We start from the raw sequence: 20,399 nt of genomic DNA on the forward strand, positions 1-20,399 counted from the left end.
TGACTGGCAGAGTGTCAATGGAATACCAAGTGAAATTTCTCCAGGAAGAAAATGAAAGCCATTTCGACAGTTCAACGGTTCCAAGTCATCTAACACATGAATGTTTTCATCAGAGAAGCAATGCTGCCAGGTTCAGGTGATACCACTGCTTCCTCCAGAAGCCCGCTACTTAGCTCACCTCAGTGCCTTCCAGGTGGATCTTCTTCCCCTCCCACTCCCCATAGTTTCAACCACTGCCTATAAGTACTCCAATTCCCAAATCTCTAGCCTTGAACCTTTCTTCTTGATATTTTCATTGAATATCAATGCCTCAATCTAAACCCAACTAACTCCCCTACTTTCTTAAATGAATATGAAAGGCATTAAAAATAAGGCTATAAAGGAGAATTCAGTTTAATGGCTTGTTCTTGTATGGGATTAGTCAAGGACCTTGAATATAGCAGCACAATAATGGTAGCAGGCTTTATTGAAATGGCTGAACCTTAAGATACTGAAATTTTTGGAAAAAATTATGGTATCAAGAATTTCATATGGTTCAACCTAATACATATAAAGTATCTCAAAATCCTAATACAGAGCAATAAAATTACCCTCCTTCTAAGTAATTATTCACATCTTGTTTGAATATAATGAAGTAATTTAGAGACTCCTTAGGACTTCAGAAGACAAGATTTCTTGATTTGTGAAAGCAATTATAATTGTCTGTGCGAGACTCAAACATAGTTTCATATTTAAACACTGTTTTCATTCCCCCAAAACAATCTTATAGAGTTACCTCCTTGTCTATTTGGTCCCCACAATCACTAAAATAAGAGTTCTTTTGCCAAGATAGAATGCTTTTTAATAAAAAGTTTCTATAAGAATGTATTCTCAATGTATAGTAATTTGTAAAGACCATGACTAACACATTTACTTCCTAGCAAAAATCAACAGACAGACAATCCAAAGTCCTACTCACTTCCAAGCCTGGGTTTGGTAAGTGTCAATCTCAGGCCGGTTCTGTTCAGAATCACCTGCATTTACTCTATATTTTCAATTCCACTCCCAATTCTGAAGCACAGTGTGTCTTCCAAAAAAGTTGTTTCACCATATTTTGTATACAAAAACACAAAATTTAAATTTATAATTATCTGAATCCTAAATGAATTTTTCATTTTCTTTATTAAGTGAATAAAGATTTTCAATCTGTAAAAACAGTCACTTATATTGAGTTTAGGTTATCAGAATTTTGTTCATTAATATGGTGATGCATTTTATAATTTAAATAAAACTGCATGTATAATGTTTTTGAACTCCAAAATCTCTAAATTCTAAATTATTTTATTTTTAAATTAAACTTAAATATTTTTTATTTATGATTTTAATTTGTGTTTACATAGATTCAAGTGTCCCACCGAATATATCTCAGCCCCCCATGTCCCCTCCCCCAATCCCTTACCCCCTTCCCTCCAGGATTTGCTGTCCTGTTGTCTATAACGCTGTGTTATGTATATATAATTTCATTAATCTCTTTCCCTTCTCTGATCCATCTTCTCTTCTACTTTCCCTCTGACCTCTTTCCCTCTGGTCCCTTTGATCCCACCTCTGCCTCTGTTCCGTTGCTCAGTCCACATTATTCATTGGATACCTCAAATAAGTGAGGTCATATGGTATTTTTCTTTCTCTGCCTGGCTTATTTCACTTAGAATGATAGTTTCCAGGTCCATCCATGTTGTCAAGAAAAGTAAGACTTCCTTCTTCCTCACGGCCACATAGTATTCCATGTATATATGTACCACTGCTTTTTAATCCACTCATCCACTGATGAACACTTGGGCTATTTCCAGATCTTGGCTATTATAAACAATGCTAAATAAACATGGGGGTGCATTTCTTCTTTTGAATCAGTGATTTGGTATTCGTAGGATATATTCCTAAAAGTGGGATAGCTGGGTCAAAGGGCAGTTCCATTTTTAATTTTTTGAGGAATCACCGTACTGTTTTCCACAGTGGCTGCACCAGTCTGCATTCCCACCAGCAGAGCAGGAGGGTACCCTTCTCCACATCCTCGCCAGCACTTATTGTGTGTTTTGTTGATGAGTGCCATTCTGACTGGTGTGAGGTGATATCTCATTGTGGTTTTAATTTGCATTTCTCTAATGATTAGTGATGTTGAACATTTTTTCATCTGCCTATTGGCCATCTGTATGTCCTCTTTGGAGAAGTGTCTATTCATTTCTTTTGCCCATTTTTTGACTGGATTTAAACTTAAATATAAGGTCTACCGGAAAGTTCTGTCCATTTCTTTCACAACAAGTTTCGACATGTAAGCACGTTTATTTGGCGCATGTGTGCCTCTCTATTTTTATCACTTAATGTATACATATTGACATAGAAAATTAACTAAAACAAAGTTGATTCACGTTAGTCTTATGTGTGAAGTAATAGTGTACCCATGGTTACTGATAAAGTTCACTTACGCCACTGTATTGTATACGAATTTCAACAAGGAAGAAATGCTACAGAAGCATGTAGAAATTTATTGAAAGTGTTTGGTGAAGTTAGTTTCTGATAGGACATGCAGAAGATGGTTCAAAAAATTCAAGGCCCTGGCCGGTTGGCTCAGTGGTGGAGCGTCGGCCTGGTGTGCGGAGTCCTGGGTTCGATTCCCGGCCAGGGCACACAAGAGAGCTGCCTGTCTGTTTCTCCACCCCTCCCCCTCTCCTTCCTCTCTGTCTCTCTCTTCCCCTCCCCCAGACAGGGCTCCATTGGAGCAAAGTTGGCCCGGGTGCTGAGGATGGCTCCATGGCCTCTGCCTCAGGCGCTAGAATGGCTCTGGTTGCAACAGAGCAACGCCCCAGATGGGCAGAGCATCACCCCCTGGTGGGCATGCCGGGTGGATCCTGGTCGGGTGCATGAGGGAGTCTGTCTGCCTCCCTGTTTCCAACTTCAGAAAGATACCAAAACAAAAAAAAAATTCGAAACAGGTGATTTTGACCTTTCTGATAAGCCACGTTCTGGGTGACCATCTTTGATCAATGACGATGTTGTTAAGACCATGTTGGAGCAAGATCCTTTTCTGACAACATCGGAGATCACAGAAAGGCTTAATTCAGCTCAGCAAACCATTTCGGACCATATTCGGAAGATAGGATTGGTGTGGAAATATTCAAGATGGGTACCACATGAATTAAGTCGGAAGAATTTGGATGATCAAGTCGTCCAAAAACGGACAGAACTTTCTGGTAGATCTTATATTTTAATTGCACTAAATTCTTCTCAGAAATATGATTCATAACTCCTTCATTCCACAAATACAAGTGCAGCTCTGAGCAGGCCCAGTGCAGGCCCAGGGAAGCAGAGCAGAGCATCTGCCCTTCGCCCTTGGAGGGACGACCAAGACAGCACCAAGTGACCCTCATTTTCTGAGGGGCCTGAGGAGGAGGAGCTGCCAGCCCCATGGAGGCAGGGCAGGCTGGGAAAGCACCTGCAGGAAGTGAAAGAGTAGACAGATACGGACAGAGCACAGGCCTAGGGGACAGTCTGGACCTTCTCCTGAAGCAAAAGGAATCATAGAGGGACTTGGGGCTGTAAGTACCATGGCCAGGTTTGTGTTTTATAAAAATCACTCTTGCCAGCATAATGGAGAAGAGCCTGCAGCCCTAAAGCACATATCAAAAGAAGTAAGTTTCAGAGGACTTTAGGACATGGGTTCCTCAGGATTTGGGAGAGAAGGATGCCTCCAGGATGACACTCAGGTTCCTGGCACAGGCGCAAGATCCATCTGCATGCACCTTGGGAGGAAGACGTCTGCATTCACCTTGACAGGGGGCCATGCAGGAGGGGCATTTAAGCTAGCCTCTCCTCTCTCACTGGGTGTTCCCTCTGGGCTTCCCCTGACCTCTGGCTCCTGAACTTGGCTGAAAGTTCTTTCTCCATCCCTGGCCTCAGCAGGTGCACAATACTTGCCTGTCAAATGAATGAAAGGGTGGACAGTCATACTATGTTCCTTTATACTTTGCTCTTCAGTAAGTAAAACTATCTCTGGTTTCTGATCTGGAAAATTGTGGGGAGGGAAGGGGTGTGTGTGTGCAAAATATGTTCCTTGACTTCTTTAGAAAGACCAACCTCTTACCCTCAGATTGTCCTTCCTTTGAAATTTGTCAAGAGCAGCTAGCTCACTTTACCCTCATCTCTCTGGTTTCTGTTCTTTCTGGAAGAATCAGTACTGTTCCCAGGGAAACAGCGGTACATCCAGACTGTCCTCCAACGTCTTCCGTGTCACCTCCTCTGCTCATCACAGCAGCTCCCACCCACTCCAGATCCGTGTTTCTGGAGGTGTCCTCAGCTGCGCCACTGACTGCAGTGCCTTCTGACAGTTTCTGAAGCTGCATTCATTAAGTTTCCAGCTAAGGGTTTTATTCCTCCCCCACCAAGGAAATCTTACTTGGGGTTTGGGTTTCTTCTCTGGTGAACGTGGCTGAGGGAGGGCAACTTCCCAAGAGAGGAAAAGACAAAGGACAACTTTCCATCTTAGAGCTGCACCTGTGACTGTCCACAGCAAACCAAGGGCACGTTTGGAACCACCCTCCCTCTACAGGTAGCGGTTTCTCAGAGCTCATCCTAGATTTTGCCTTTACCTGCCCACCCATCAACAACTGGACATCAAAGGCTACCTGAGACCTAAGCCCTTCATGCCGTGGCCACTTGAATACACGACACACCCCTCAGCACTATAGTTCACTGCCCTGCACCTGATAACAGGTCCTGTGTATACCTAACTCTCCATTAGACACCACCTTCCGGTGCATAAACAGACTCTCCTCATTAGTTGTCTGTTACTTGTCAATACCACTGTCTTGAGTTTTAAGTCCAGGAACTCTAATGGTGAGATCATGTCTCCTTAATTGGATTTATACCACAGCCTTCCCTGGAACAGCATGGGCTTATTTAATACTTTTTATAATCCCTCCTGATCACTTTCAAATGGATGCCTTCCTCCCTGCTGCCCCCGTAAACCTCTAACCTATTTGCATGGGGCCCCATGAATGTGGCTCTTCAAGCTCAAAACCTGCACAGTTCTGCTCTGCTTAGAGAGTGCAGCCCACACTCACTGCAGCATCCCAAGCCCCTATGTCCTGGCCCAGTTACCTCCCGCCTTCCTCCTCCTCATACCCCCTCCATCACATCTTGAGCAGCGGACACATCCCAGACACAGCTGGCTCCAGTGGTGGGATTCAAATACTTTAGCAACTGGTTCTCTGCCCTAATGACTATTTTAAGTATAAAAAAAGATATACCAAAAGGTAGTTCATTATTTCATGCATTTAATACTTAAATAAGAACAATAAAAGAGGTACTCAAAACTAGATTATGAGTTTCAAAATATTAATGAAGAAATATTAAAGAATACCTGACAAAAACAATAAAACTGTTATTTAAGATATTTCCATATCGCTTCTTGATTGGCATCCTCACTTGCATTTTTTTTCACCTATGGACAGAATGAACATTACTATAGGCGCTTAGAATACACTGTTGCACAGATAAACATTAAAAAAGAATAAGGAGGCCCTGGCCAGTTGGCTCAGTGGTAGAGCATCAGCCTGGCGTGCAAATCCAGGTTTGATTCCCAGCCAGGGCACACAGGAGAAGCGCCCATCTGCTTCTCCACCCCTCCCCCTCTTCTTCCTCTCTGTCTCTCTCTTCCCTTCCCGCAGCCAAGGCTCCATTGGAGCAAAGTTGGCACGGGCGCTGAGGATGGCACTATGGCCTCTGCCTCAGGCACTAGAATGGCCCTGGTTGCAACAGAGCAATGCCCCAGATGGGCAGAGCATCGCCCCCTGGTGGGCATGCCGGGTGGATCCTGGTCGGGCGCATGCGGGAGTCTGTCTGACTGCCTCCCCGTTTCCAACTTCAGAAAAATACAAAAAAAAAAAAAAAAAGAGTAAGGAGCCTGACCAGGTGGTGGCGCAGTGGATAGAGCATTGGACTGCGATGCTGAGGACCCAGGATCAAGACCCTGAGGTCGCCACTTGAGCGCTGGTTCATCTGGTTTGAGCAAAAGCTCACCAGCTTGGACCCAAGGTCGCTGGCTCGAGTAAGGGGTTACTCCGTCTGCTGAAGGCCCGCGGTCAAGGCACATACGAGAAAGCAATCAATGAACAACTAAGGTATCTCAATGCACAATGAAAAACTAATGATTGATGCTTCTCATCTCTTTGTTCCTGTCTTTCCCTCTCTCTGACTCTCTCTCTGTCTCTGAAAAAAAAAAAAAGAGTAAGGAATGTAAATTTGTGATTTCCACATTGGGCGGCTGCCCAGGCACCCACCTTAAGAGAGAACCCTGATTACAAGTGCCACTTTAACAACTAGTTCACCGAACTCAACAAAAAATTAGGTATTGGTTCTGCCAAACTGGTGCAAACTGGCTGAATCCCACCACTGCCTGGCTTCCTATTTCGTTGGGTGGATGAGGAGGCCCCGTGAAATAATGGACGTGCTTTGAGAGAGCTAAACAGTTACATAAACACTTATTACTATTGTGACATCACACTTATCACAATTCCTACCCCCCCCCCAAAAAAAAACACTATAGGCTGTTTACCTCTCTAGCCAGGAATGATGCTCTGTTCCTCTTTCCTCCCCATTCAGCTAATACTGAGCTATTACTCAAATAAAGGCCCACCCCAAGTTCTAGTTCCTTATAAAGCTGTTATGTCATTATGCTTGCCCATAATGATTTTCCTTACTTGACCTTTATACAGTACGCATCTGCAGCTTAATATAAAACAATTTTTGTTCTTTCTAAGTGTTTGAATGTGTAAACTCTATCCCCAAAAGTATATCAGGGGACGGGGAAGTTATTGTTTGATAGGCACAGAGTTTCAGTTTGGGATGATGGAAAAGTTTGGGAGTTGGATGCTAATGACGGTTGTACAATAATGCAAATGTATTAATATCACAGAATTACACACCTAAAAATGGTTAAAATGGTAAATTTGATGTTATGTATATTTTACCACAATAAAAAAAGTATATTAAAATCATGAAATAAATCTTTTGCTTCACTATCCTCCCAAATTCAAGCATGGTGCTGATTACTATCATACCAGCTGATAGAATGGACTTAATATTTGCTCCCTGGGATAATAATATTTGAACATTTACAAATCACTTCACAGTGTATACAGTTGCTTCAACATAAACTAGCTTAACCATTTGATCCTGCAAAACCCTGTAATGGGTATCATTTATCTTTATTTTCTAGATGGAACTATGGAAACCTGAAAGGTTTAATGACTCGATTGTGGTCAAACAGAGAAAACACCAGACTTAGCTGAGAGTCATCTGGGTCTCACGAATCTGAGAAATTTCAATCTTTTCATTAACTGTTCACGTTGTTAGAACTATTACTGCCTTTCTTCCCAGGAAACTTCATGCCAGTGCATTTTTCATTGTGCAGGGAGAAAAGCTTCACCTTGGCCTCTAAGCAGCAGCTGCTCCCAAGGGGCACTCACAGGGCACCCTCTTTAATCCCGACCCTGCACCCTGCGGGCAGCTGCTCCCATACACATGTCCTCTGTGTGCCAGACCCCACATGACAGCATTTTGGCCTGGATGACAGAACTGACAGGAGGTGCTCCAAGGTGAAGTGAATTAGTCCATTTAACTTGTGAACATAAAGATGAACTTCAATTTAAGAACTCTAAATGTGGAACAAATGAATGACTCTAATGCTTCCTACAACAGGTAGAGACGTTTATCCATCACGCAGCCTTAAACAGATTAAGAATGTAAGGCCCCTTTATGTATCGAAATATGAGTCAATTCCTTAAAAGGTCAGCGCCAGCCTCTGCAGTGGGGGAGACAGCGCCCTGTGCTTGGGGAGATAGCGCACATATTCAGCATTGCTATCCTGACAAGTCACCTCCTTATTAGGCTTCAGTTTAATTAGGGGCTGAATATGTTCCTTGGTTCCAGGACAAGCTTGCTTCTAAACACTGAAGCTCTGGAAGTCTCTACAGTCCCTTGAAAACAGCCTACTTAATATGAATACAAATATTACGACTCATTTACCAAACAGCCTAGAGAAGGGGAGTGCCTGGAAATGCCTGTCCCTCCTCATGCCAAATGCAACATCTTCGGAATTGCCACCTTTTGCAAAAAGCATGTGTCCTCAAAAAACTGAAAACAATTACCACATGATCCAGAAATTTCACTTATGGGTATAAAACCAAAAAAGTTGAAAGCAGGGTTATAAAGAGATATTTGCACACCCATGCTCACAGGAGCATTATACACAATAGGCAAGGGACGGAAGCAATCCAGGGCCACTGTCAGATGAATACATAAACAGAATGTGGTCTGTCCATACAATGGAATATTATTCTGCCTTATAAAGGAAAGAAATTCTAACACATGCTACTATATGGATTAACTTTGAAAACATTGTGCACAGTAAAGTAAGCCAGTCACAAAAGGATAAATACTGCATGATCCACTTAAATGAGGCGCCTAGGGGAGTTAAATTCATAGAGACAGAAACTACAATGGTGGTTGCAAGGGACTGGGAGAGGGGGGAAATGAAAAGGTATTGTTTAATGGGTACATGCAATTGAGTTTAGCAAGATAAGAGTTCTGGAGATGGTTATACAACAAAGTGAAGGTACTTAACACTACTGAACTGTACACTTAGAAACAGTTAAGATAGTAAATTTTGTTATGAGTTTATCACAATTAAAAAAATTAATAATCTCATAAAAAAAGCACATTCTGACCAGATAGCTTAATTGGTTAGAGGGTTATCTAGAAGCTAAGAGGTTGCTGGTTTGATCCCTGGTCAGGCCACATACAGGAACAAATCAATGTTACTGTCTCTCTCCCTTCCTCTTTCTCTAAAATCAATAAATTAAAAAAAGAAAAAGCACTACAATTTTACTAAGTCCTCCTAAGGCTTGGATTACCATAGCCCAGGAGACTCTGAACTGTGGATATAATTAGTCACCATGTCTGTTACAACACTGCAGACGTCACCATGGGCTACCAGCATCTGTTGACAGATCTCATACCCAACATATCACTGAAATGGCAAGTGTGGAGAAGGTGGCCCACAATAGAAACAATGGCATTTTATCTTCGTCCTGTTCCAAGTTTGTCTCATAGGACATAAATAGAGGCCACAGCTCCAGCTACACTGACTTCATGATTCAATATTATTTCACAAACTTCAGTACTTCAGTACCAAAAGTAGAAATAGAGTATCTTCTGGTGCTGTTCAGGTCTGTGTCCTAACATCCTGTTTTGTTTTGTTTTCCCCCAGCATCTACAACACTCAACCTATCTTAAGAAAAAAAATTAATTCTTGTTTTAAACTTTTTAGCGCTATCTTGAACTGGGATCACAAAGTACTATATAATTGTTTTTTAATAAAATACATCAAGTGTTATACAATTATAATAGTCACACAGAAAACCAAAACCTAAAAAAAAATTGCAAAGCTATTATATCCAACAATATTGTGAATACATTAAAAAATTAAATATGGCAGAAGAAATGTCGATGTGGTCTTCAGAAATTGACATTAGTTCTACTCTGCTATTGTATCAAACTTTAAAAAATCAACAGAAGCCTTCTGATTATACTATTACTTCCAAAGATGATGGGCAGACTATCTGTATAATTTCTAAGCTATTTTACTGTTCCTCATAAGAAAAAAAAAAAGCAATCTTTGAAACAAAGACTTGTAAGTTTTCTTTATCCATGAATAATGTAACAATCAAAATTGTAAGAAAAATTTTTAGAAAGGAACACTCCCTACTAGAAATTAAAGTCACTTTTTTAACTTCTTGCTGATTGGTGATGCATCACCTAGTCCAAATGTCACATTACTAATCCTCAGGCCACACATTTCCCTCACAATAAAAGTCATTAAAAATGGTGGAAGGTTTGAAATTGTATTTTCCTTTCTAGACTCAACTTCTACTTATCACTCTCATTCTTTCATTTCCAAGAAGATATGGATGGTTGGAAGTCTTAGGAAACTAAGGTGGGAAATCAAACGTAGCTAAACTAGAGCTTTAAAATAATAATAATAATAATAATAATAATAGTAATACATATTTTAAGAGAGAGGGTAGACAACAAAAGAGAACTTCTGATATAAAAATAATGCTTTGTTATTTGATAATCACCCAAATATGGGACCACTCTGCTTCCAGCTAACATTTGTTGGGAGGGAAGTATGGTGTGTGTTTTCCAATCACATACTGATTCACGACTACTGCACGATCACCCACAGTGGCAGCTGCACTGGCCAGGCACACATATGGTTAAAAAGGCTCTCCACTTAAAAGCAGGACCTAAGAAGGGAAATCCACTTTTAAGAAGGGAAATCCACTTTGCCTGACCACCAAAATAGGGGAAAAGCACAGGACACTCTGGTTTTGCTATGGCAGGGTCATAAGGCTGGGTTAGCAGGTCTGTGCTAGCAGGCCTTACCCAGCCAAGCTCTGTGCCAGACAAGCAGGAGGTGAGATTTATCCTCCTGGTGAGCAGCATCCCTGCTATTCCAGCCAAGGGGATCAGGAGAAAACACTGAACAGTGGAATGTTCCATTAGGCCCCAGGCAGTGCCAACCAGGATAGCATGGAGCTTTTAGGGCTGGCTCAGTCCCTGGTCCTGTGCACTTACTCAGTGACCCATAAATAGACTTTGAATAATCATTACTTTACCGTGAATGTTCAATGTTCATAGAGCATCCCCTCTAAGGAGCCCGAGGCAGTTAAGAAATGGTTTTCAATGACTGGGGCAGCCCTGTGAAAACAACTGGGTCAGGAGAGTGTAACTCTGAGGCCAAGGTCACAGACTCAGGTGTCGGGGCTCTCAGGCTCCGGTCAAATGCAAGCCAGAACAGAAACATTAAATAACGCTATTCTTTTTGTACTCTCATGTCACTCACACGCGCACGCACACGACACCCGGCTCCATGCCTGTCCGTGGAGCGCTCCCCTCTCTAATCCAGCGCCAGGCTGCGAGGACCCTGAACAGGATGCGAACCAGCGCCACATGACGACCTGGGACAGCACTACTCCTCCCGCTCGTCTTCAAGGCTGGCGTCCCGGGGGAGGGACACGGGCACGTGCGGGGCCGGACACGCGGGGGTACACGGACACGCGAGAGGACACGGCACGCGCTGACCTTCCTCTGCTGCTTCTCCCAGGCAGGGTCCAGCAGCAGGTCGCGGTCCCACTCCTCCTCCTGGATCATGTACTCGTCCTCATCGTATACGTAGTTGTACTGCACGCCGGGCTCGACCTGGTTCATGGTGTTGAGTGTCAGAGGCTGGAGGGCGGGCTCAGACAAACAGACGGCGGGCGCAGATGTGAAGATGCGGAGACGCGGTGGGACTCGGGCGCAGGCGGACACGCGGCTCTTCTGGGCGGCTGGCCAGGGCCTTGGGTCGCGACGAAGAACCAGCTCGCGCCGCGAGCGGCTCCGCGCCACTTAATACCCGCGCCCGGTCACGTGGCCTAGCGCCCCGCCCCCGCCCGCCCAGATCAGACACCCCCGTCACGCCCCCTTCTACCCTAGCCCCGCCCACCCTCACAACCGGAGGCGGTGGGCAGTGGAGTGGGGGCTCCGAGTGGCTCCGGGACCTGGCTCCCACCTGCTGCAACCCCTTGGCCGCATTCTGAGTCCCTACCCCGCCCACCTGCTCCATTTAGCTCAGCAGCTGCGCTCGCGGGCACCTGGGAGAGTACCCCAGTAGTGGGTGTACATGGGCCAGTAGAGACCCCCACAACCTCACCTCCTCTGACAGGTTCATGATTTCCATACATCGTTTGCATATTCACGTTTTCCACGTACTGTAGTTGCACATATCCACTAGCTATCATACACACCACACATACACCACTACAAAGTAACGTTTAAGAGCTAAAGAATCCTTTCTTTCTTCTTCCCCTCCTCTATGCCCTCACCTGGGGAAATCAAGGCAAGGGACTTGGACCAAACATATTAAAATGTCAGGAACCAAAATCATGGCAGGAAGTCAGCTTTCACCTGCCAGTCATAACTTTAAAAGAACTAACAATGGAGGACCAGCAGCCAGCTCCGTGTTACATATCCATCTGGTCCTGATGTGTTACACTTAATTAAGCTTTTCACCCCATAGTGCTGCCTAACTCTTCCCTATCATCTGAAGGACCAAGATAAGGTTACTTGGAACAAGCAGTTTGAAATTTTCATAACATTTATTACCTACCTACTGTAAACTAAACGCTGCATTAGGTACTGGAGATGCAGAGACAAGCTCATAGACAGGGCTCTTGCCTCCTGAAGCATATGTCCAAGTTAAATGAAAGTTGCCCATAGATGCTACCCAACTTTGGTTCAGTTACTAATTTGCTGAGGTGTTTCAGGCTGAAAGTATGACTGAGTTTATCATTGTTCCTTAGACTCTTTACACCACTTAGCTTTGAGGATTTTTTTAGCAAGAGAGGGAGAGAGATAATCTTAAAAGCGAGATGTGAAAAGATCAAACTGTTTCCAAGTCACTTAATGATGTTCCAGAACAAAGCTCAGAAATCTCTATAGCAATACAAAAACATTCAATATTCAACAAGATAAAATTTGCCCTTTCTAGCACTATGAAATATTACCAGGTATGCAAAGAAGCAGTAAAGTACACTCCATAATGAGAACACCAATCAAGTAGAACTTATTCAAAATGAACACATGATAGAGTCAGTAGAAAAAAACAATAAAAGTAATTATTATTGTATTCCATATTTCAAGAAGTTAAGGAAGTTTGAACATTCTCAGGAGAAACATGGAAGCTATTTTTAAATTCAAATTTAATATCTAGAACTGAAAAGTACATCTGAGATTAAAAATATACTGAATGGGTTTTATTATAGGGTAGACATTGCATAAGAACAGATGGGTGAACTTGAAGACATGACAATAGAAATAATCCAATATGAAACACAAGGGAGAAAAAGACATTAAAAAATAAGCAGAGGGTGAGTGAACTGTGAGAAAATGTCAAGCAGCCTACTATCTGTGTAGTTGGAGTTCCTAAAAAGGAGGCTAGGGAAAATATTTGCAGGACTAAGGTTAAAGTCAAGAAGTAAAAGTGAGGAGACCTACTTCTGGCCAAGAAGGAGTAATAGGAACTGAGATCATTTTTCCTTCTGAAACTATTTTTTTTTTTTTAAACCCACAAAGCATATGAAACAATGGTTTTCAACACACTGGACCTCAGGCAACTAAGGACAAGGATTTTGAGAGATGGAAACAAATGAAAAGAGTCCAATAACTGAGTCAGTTTACAGCCTTGAGGTCAGAGTGTTGAGGTAGAGTCTGCAGGACTGCCTAAGTTGAATGGGTAATGCTGAGTCACCAGAGAAGACAGCTGCTGGCATTCATAGGACAGAATAGGGGAAGGAGAAGGGCACACACAGAGAGAGCTCTGGAGGTCATCAAAGTATCCCCAAGTATTCAGCAGAGTAGTGATCACAACATTCCTATGAGAAAACTACCCAAGTCTAAGGAAAGAAACATCTGAAAGATTAGAAGGAATACTGCAAGATGTTTACGCCAGGCTGGGTGGGCACCTGCTCCCTCCTCAGGACTGCACAACTAATAAATCACAGAGTACTCAATAAAGTTCTTAGGAAGATCTTGCCTCAATACTGTGGCTCTTAGCTTGTATCATTTGGAGCACCACTGCCCTTGGTACACAAAACAATATTTAGTAGGTATCCATAACTTTTTAAAAGCTAACAAGGGCCCTGGCCGGTTGGCTCAGTGGTAGAGCGTTGGCCTGGCGTGCAGGAGTCCCGGGTTTGATTCCCGGCCAGGGCACACAGGAGAAGCGCCCATCTGCTTCTCCATCCCTCCCCCTCTCCTTCCTCTCTGTCTCTTCTCTCTTCCCCTCCCGCAGCCGAGGCTCCATTGGAGCAAAGATGGCCCGGGCACTGAGGATGGCTCTGTGGCCTCTGCCTCAGGCACTAGAATGGCTCTGGATGCAACAGAGCGACACCCCAGAGGGGCAGAGCATCGCCCCCTGGTGGGCATGCCGATGGATCCCGGTCAGGCGCATGCGGGAGTCTGTCTGACTGTCTCTTCGGAAAAATGCAAAAAAAAAAAAAAAAAAAAGCTAACAAGTATTACTAACATTTATTGAACACTTAATTGGTGCTAGGCATGATGGAGAATATTTTGAATGTTACCTAATTTAATCTCACAAAAAATTTATGTGTGTGGTAAATATAATCCTCTCCATTCACACACAAGGAAACTGTGGTGTAGGGAGATTAAGAAACTTGACCAAGATCATAGGACTAATAGTTATTAAAGCCAGAACTTGAACCCAGGACTGCTGTTAAACATAGCTGGAGAATTGAGGGCCCTGGTTGAGATAAACTTATTAGTGATAGAACCAGTTAGAGGTCATGTTTTCATTTCCACTGACTCCTCTTCAAGTCTTCTTTTTGGTCATCTGCCTAAACTCTCACCCAGCCACTTTCTCACCCCAAACTGATGAAAAATTCCATGGCTCAAGATTATCAATCTCTCTCCATGTCTCCAAATACTCTTGGCACACACAAGAACCCGTATGACAGTCCAGGGATGTTCACATCATGGCGGCTTGCTTCCCTGCTGACGCCTCCTTCCACGTGTTAATATTCAGGTCTTCCTATAAACTTTTCTTAGGCCCTCCCAGTCTCCTATCCAATTTTCCACTGCACAATTTTTTTAATTATTTTATTTTATTATTTTTAGAGAGAGAAGAGAGAAATATTGATTTGTTTATGCTTTCATTGGTTGATTCTTGTATATGCCTTGGCCAGGGATTGAACCCGCAATCTTGGCTTATCAGGATGACACCCTAACCAAGTACCCAGCCAGGTTTTGCTGCACAATTCTTATTCCCAACAGAAACTTAAACTTTCAGAACTATTTGTTGTTTAAGGAATAATAATTAGTGCTGTGACCTGTTCTTCTTTTTCTAAATACATATATTTAGGCCATTTAATGTATATTAATAATTTTTAGATCCATAGAAATTTAAGAGCTATTAGATGTTACCTAATCCAATTCTCACCCAGGATATGAATTACTGAAAAACACCATTAAAATTATTTTTAAAAACTTGTTTGCTGATGATATGGTTACTACAACCCTGAAAATAACTTTCCAGTCCCAGAAACCTCACTACCTCTAAAGTGACTCATCTGGATGTAGATTACTAAAAATCTTAAATTTGGGAAATCCTCACTTGCATGGCCCTTTCCAAAACTTTGTACCATATTTAGAATTCATAATTTTGAGTACTATTTTCTTAAATGAGGCCCACCAAATTGATTAATCTACAGAGCAGGCTGCTGAACTCATCCTGTTTTTGGAAGAATAGATATAACTTCTACCCATTAGAAGCCTCATCTGTCTTCTAGAGCTCCAGGGTAGACATCTAATCTGATTCCACATGGCTGCCTTCCAAATATTTTAAGATAAAAAATACACAGAAAGTTTTTTCTATTATCTCATGACACTTCCAAATTTTTCATCGTAATAGCATCTATTAAGGGCTTTGTATATGATAAACACTGTGCTAATTATGTTACATAAATTATCATCTTGATTTTGCTATGGTTCCCCTTTTACAAATGAGGAAACTGAGACTTAAAGAGTTTATAAACCTGTACAAGGTCACACAGCTCAAATATGAAGTGGGTCATTACAAAATCCATATCTAACAGGTATATCATATTGTCTTAAAATTTTTTTTTCTGGACTCACTTCTGCATATTTCTATATAATCTTTCTAAACTGTGATTTCAATGCAATCTTTTTGGAAGGAATTTGTTACTGCCTATCAAAAATTGTAAACTGACTCTGAAATTACATTTTTATGAATCTACAGATATGGACAAATGTCCAAGTGGAGGAGGCTGATGAAGGAAGTTATAGAATATCTCTATGCTTTTATATCATAATTTAGAAATGAAAAGCAAATTGCAAAGTGATTTCTTTTGTGGAAGAAAATACATATGTCTCTAAAATGTTTGTATTTAGAAGAAAACACTCCAAAGTGTTCATAACAGCAAACCATGGGAAATGGAGGGGGTGGAAAGACAGGGGAACATCAATGATTTATTTCATACAGTTTTGTGCTATTTGATTTTTCCAGCCAGTAATGTTGCATTTGTGACAAAGGATACCTCTATTACTCCAGTGGTGTTCTTGCCAGCCGAGAACAAAACATCATCAAGAATTGAAATCTCATCTATTAATTCAGTTTAACTTTGCATCCAACTTGTTGTCCACTCACAGTTGGCTTCTATTGGACTTGTTCAGTTAGAACACCTCGATTTACACAGAACCAGAACTAAGTAAATAAGAGATAAATTTCAAACCCTTTATTGTTACTTATTGTGAAGAACAGACTTAAAAACAACAGGAAATCCTTGGCATTTTCAGCAATCATTCATGCATCTTCCTACGTTCTCTTTTCCTTTTGAAGGTGTTTACAATTTTTTGAGTTACCTTGAGGTTCAGAGTCCCTTAAGAAAGTTACAAAGGTCAAGTACGTGGCCTGTCTGTTCAGTAGTGCTTGAGGGTATTTCAACTTATAAATGTCACACTTTTCTCTAACCCCGCAAACAATTAGCATTGACATTTTTATGAATCCTTTCAGAATTTTTGTTTACATATTCACACATACATAAGTATTATTTGTACAAACTTAGATAGGGCTAAACTTTATGAATTAGTGTGCAACTTCCTTTATTAATGTAAAATTGTATCTTGGATATCTTTCTGTATCACTGCATGCAGTTCATTCTTCCTAAAGGCAGAATTTTCTCACTAATGTTTATTTAATTTCTTGACCGTCAGTCTTTTGTGTAAATGTGAGGGGTGGCAGAGAAGGGGTAGGAGCAGGGGGAGAGACGAGAAGAATAGAGTCCTCCTGAATTTTCAGAAGGCAAGGAATATCGGAAGTCCATCTGCTCAAAATTTATGTTCCCCTTATTCCAATAATTGGAAAGCCACTTAGATTGATAAACAGTTTATTTAGGATGTTGATGTTGGTGCTGCTGATTACCTTCATGGCAGAGCACAGCAAACACCTGACGGCAGCAGCCTGTCTTTGACATTCCTGGAGGTCACCTCCTATCTGTTCAGCCACCAGGTTCTAGTCTTAAGTCCTTGGATCCTCCAAGCTCTGGCTTTTTCTTCCATCTCTAGTGTCCACCTCGCGTTCTGGGAATGCCTCTAGAACCTCTTCCTTCTGTCTGACTCTACTCTCCCTATTGTCTATTTTAACAGACTTGAGTCCCCAAGGAAGAGACCTTCTTCCTGCTAGAATTGCTGTTCAGGTTCCACTCCAGCTAGACTAGCCCAGGAGAGCATTCTTGAAACCTGTGGAGGTTGGGAGGTTGAATGACATACAAGATTACATTTGCCCTATAGTCTTTCATTTAGGCAATACCTGAGATGGACTTGGTGAATTGAAGTTCAGGTAGTGAGATTTGGGTTGGAATTTAGGAAATGAGAAGAGTTGGATAGGCCACATGTAAGATGTTAGATTCTGAAGGACAGAGCATGATGCTAGATGAGAAGGCAGAAGTGAGAGAGTGTGGCAAAGGCTTTTACATGCTTCATAATTTTGTCTGGAACTCAGATGGTGGATGGAATCATTCCTTATAGACTTCTTTGATGCCATTGGCATATTTATGGTGCCTTAGGTTGTCAATGCCTGAATTTTGGATGTTAGAACTAGTATGGCGTTATTAACAATAATACAGACCATGTGTTGAGGATGTGCTATTTGCCAGGTATGTGCTAAGTGTGCCACTAATGTTAGATCTCATTATCTCCAAAATTCAAGACAGTGCCTGGCACATAGTAGGTCATTAAGAAAATGACTGTTGCATCAATGAGTATAGCCCACAACTAGTAAATACTATAGTCTGTATTCAAACCTAGATCTATCTGATTTCAAACTTCTTGGCCATTGTGTTATACTGATGGTCTCAAAGGCAGTATTCTTTCTCTATCTCATTTTTGCTGGTTGATTCTGATCCAGGTCAGTCAAATATCCTCTAATGTAATTCTTACATTTATTCTAGTGATTCTCCTCAAGAGAGCAGAAGGAAATCCGAGGTGAAAGGATTTGGGGGAAAGTAGGTTCAACTCTTGTTCTTGAATGATTCACCTTCTGGGCCCCTCCAATTTAGGAATCCTCCATTCATATCACAAAAGAAAAATTTCTAGAGTTTTCTATGGATCAGCTCTGGCTGAACCTAATAATGTGGACAGAACAGATCAAGATTTTACTTCTTGGCCTTGGCCAGGTAGCTCATGTAGTTGGATCATTGTCCTGATACTCCACGGTTGCAGGTTCAATCCCCAGGCAGGGCATATACAAGAATCAACCCATAAATGCATAAATTACTGGGACAAGAAATCAGTCTCTCTCTTTTTCTCTCTCTCATTCCCTTCCTCTTTCTTGAAAGTCAATAATTTTTTTAAAAGTTCACTTCTTTATCTAGTAAATATTTTTGAGCATGTTCTGAGTACCAAGGACCATGGTAGGTACTGGTGATACTAAGAAGAAAATAAATTATTCTAATCTTCAAGGAGCTCTCAGACTACAAAGGAGAGAATGACACAAGGGAAGGCTAAATGCAATAATGAAAAGGTGTACTAGAAGTATGTACAAATGTGTGGCTGAACAGGAAGACAGGACCCAGGTCTGATTCGGTGAGACAAGGCAGACTTTTCAGAGGAGATGGGGTTTGAGATGAGAGGTTAAAGATGAGATTTACAGGTACATAAGCAAGGATCTGTTTAGGAAGAAGGGAAAAGATCTGCCAAGGCAAGAGGTCTGTTAAAGCCCTAAATGGGAGGGTCTAATGCAGGGATCCCCAAACTACGGCCCGCGGCCACATGCGGCCCCCTGAGGCCATTTATCCGCCCCCGCCGCACTTCTGGAAGGGGCACCTCTTTCATTGGTGGTCAGTGAGAGGAGCCTAGTTCCCATGGAAATACTGGTCAGTTTGTTGATTTAAATTTACTTGTTCTTTATTTTAAATATTGTATTTGTTCCCATTTTGGTTTTTTAATTTAAAATAAGATATGTGCAGTGTGCATAGGAATTTGTTCATAGTTTGTTTTTTTTTATAGTCTGGCCCTCCAACGGTCTGAGGGATAGTGAACTGGCCCCCTGTGTAAAATGGTTGGGGACCCCTGGTCTAATGTGAGGTGGTAAGGTGGGCCCAGGGTAAACCCTGAAGATGGGCCTTGTATACCAAGCCGGACAGTGCAGATTTGTTCTCTAAGTCTGAAGGAGCCACTGGAAACTTCACTCAGGGGCTCATATGTGGACTATGGTAGAAGATCGTTCCAGCAGAAAAGGATAAAATGAAAACTAAGACAGTGACAAAACAGATGGAGCACAGGGCTGTGAGAAATATTTGGAAAGTAGAAGTCATTTTAATTGATTAGATGGAGGCAGAAGAAGATAGATAAAGGAATCTAGACTTTCTCCTAGTTCTCACCTTGGTCAGTGGGTAGATGTGCCATTCCTTGAGACAATGAGGAAAATCAGTAGGGGTATATAAAAGGGGTGAATAACATGAGGAAGTCAGTCTGGGACATGTTCAGTAGTCACATATAAGTTATCTGGAGCACAGGAGAGAGATCTGGTTAGGAAGACAGATTTGAGCCACACCTGCTCTGGCAGAAATGAGATGGCTCATTGAAAACATGTGGCTCGAACCCAAAGTAAGCAGAAGAAAAGAAATAATAAAAATTAGAGCAGAATTAAATGAAATAGAGAACAAAAAAACTTCAAAAAATTAATACAACAAAGAACTGGTTCTTTGAAAATATTAATTGACAAACCCTTGGCCAGATTCCCTAAGGACAAAAGAGAAATGATTTATGTAAACAAAATCTGGGGCCCTGGCCATTTAGCTCAGTGGTAGAACATCAGCCCAGCATGTTGATGACCCAGGTTCTATTCCCTGACAGGGCACACAGGAGAAGCTACCATCTGCTTCTCCACACTTTCCTCTCCCCTTCTCTATCTCTCTCTTCCCCTCTCGCAGCCATGGCTCAATTGGTTTGAGCACATTGGCCCAGGCACTGAGGATGGCTCCATAGAATCTCTGCCACAGGCACTAAAAATAGGTCAGTTGTGAACATGACCACAGATGGGCAAATCTTCAGCCCCAGATGGGGCTTGTAAGATAAATCTCACTTGGGACACACAAGGGATTCCATCTCTCTAACTCCCCTTCTCTTGCTTGGAAAAAGAAGGAAAAAAATCTAAAATAAAAGAGGAGAAATCATCACAGACATCATAAATATACAAAGGATCATAATAGAATACTATGAAAGGATAT

The 20,399-nt window shown here is 41.9% G+C and overlaps 1 protein-coding gene across 1 annotated transcript in view; it reads right to left on the minus strand.

Annotated features, from left to right (window-relative positions):
• Nucleotides 1-11,466, minus strand: part of ACTN2 (actinin alpha 2) — an 89,196-nt gene extending 77,730 nt beyond the window's left edge. Inside the window, exon 1 of the mRNA XM_066234710.1 lies at nt 11,179-11,466. Coding sequence (XP_066090807.1) covers nt 11,179-11,304 — 126 coding nt within the window. The 5' untranslated portion in view covers nt 11,305-11,466. The remainder of the gene's footprint in view (nt 1-11,178) is intronic.
• Nucleotides 11,467-20,399: the final 8,933 nt, after the last annotated feature.

This window comes from Saccopteryx bilineata, chromosome 1 (assembly GCF_036850765.1).
Source record: "Saccopteryx bilineata isolate mSacBil1 chromosome 1, mSacBil1_pri_phased_curated, whole genome shotgun sequence".
NCBI lineage: Eukaryota > Metazoa > Chordata > Mammalia > Chiroptera > Emballonuridae > Saccopteryx > Saccopteryx bilineata.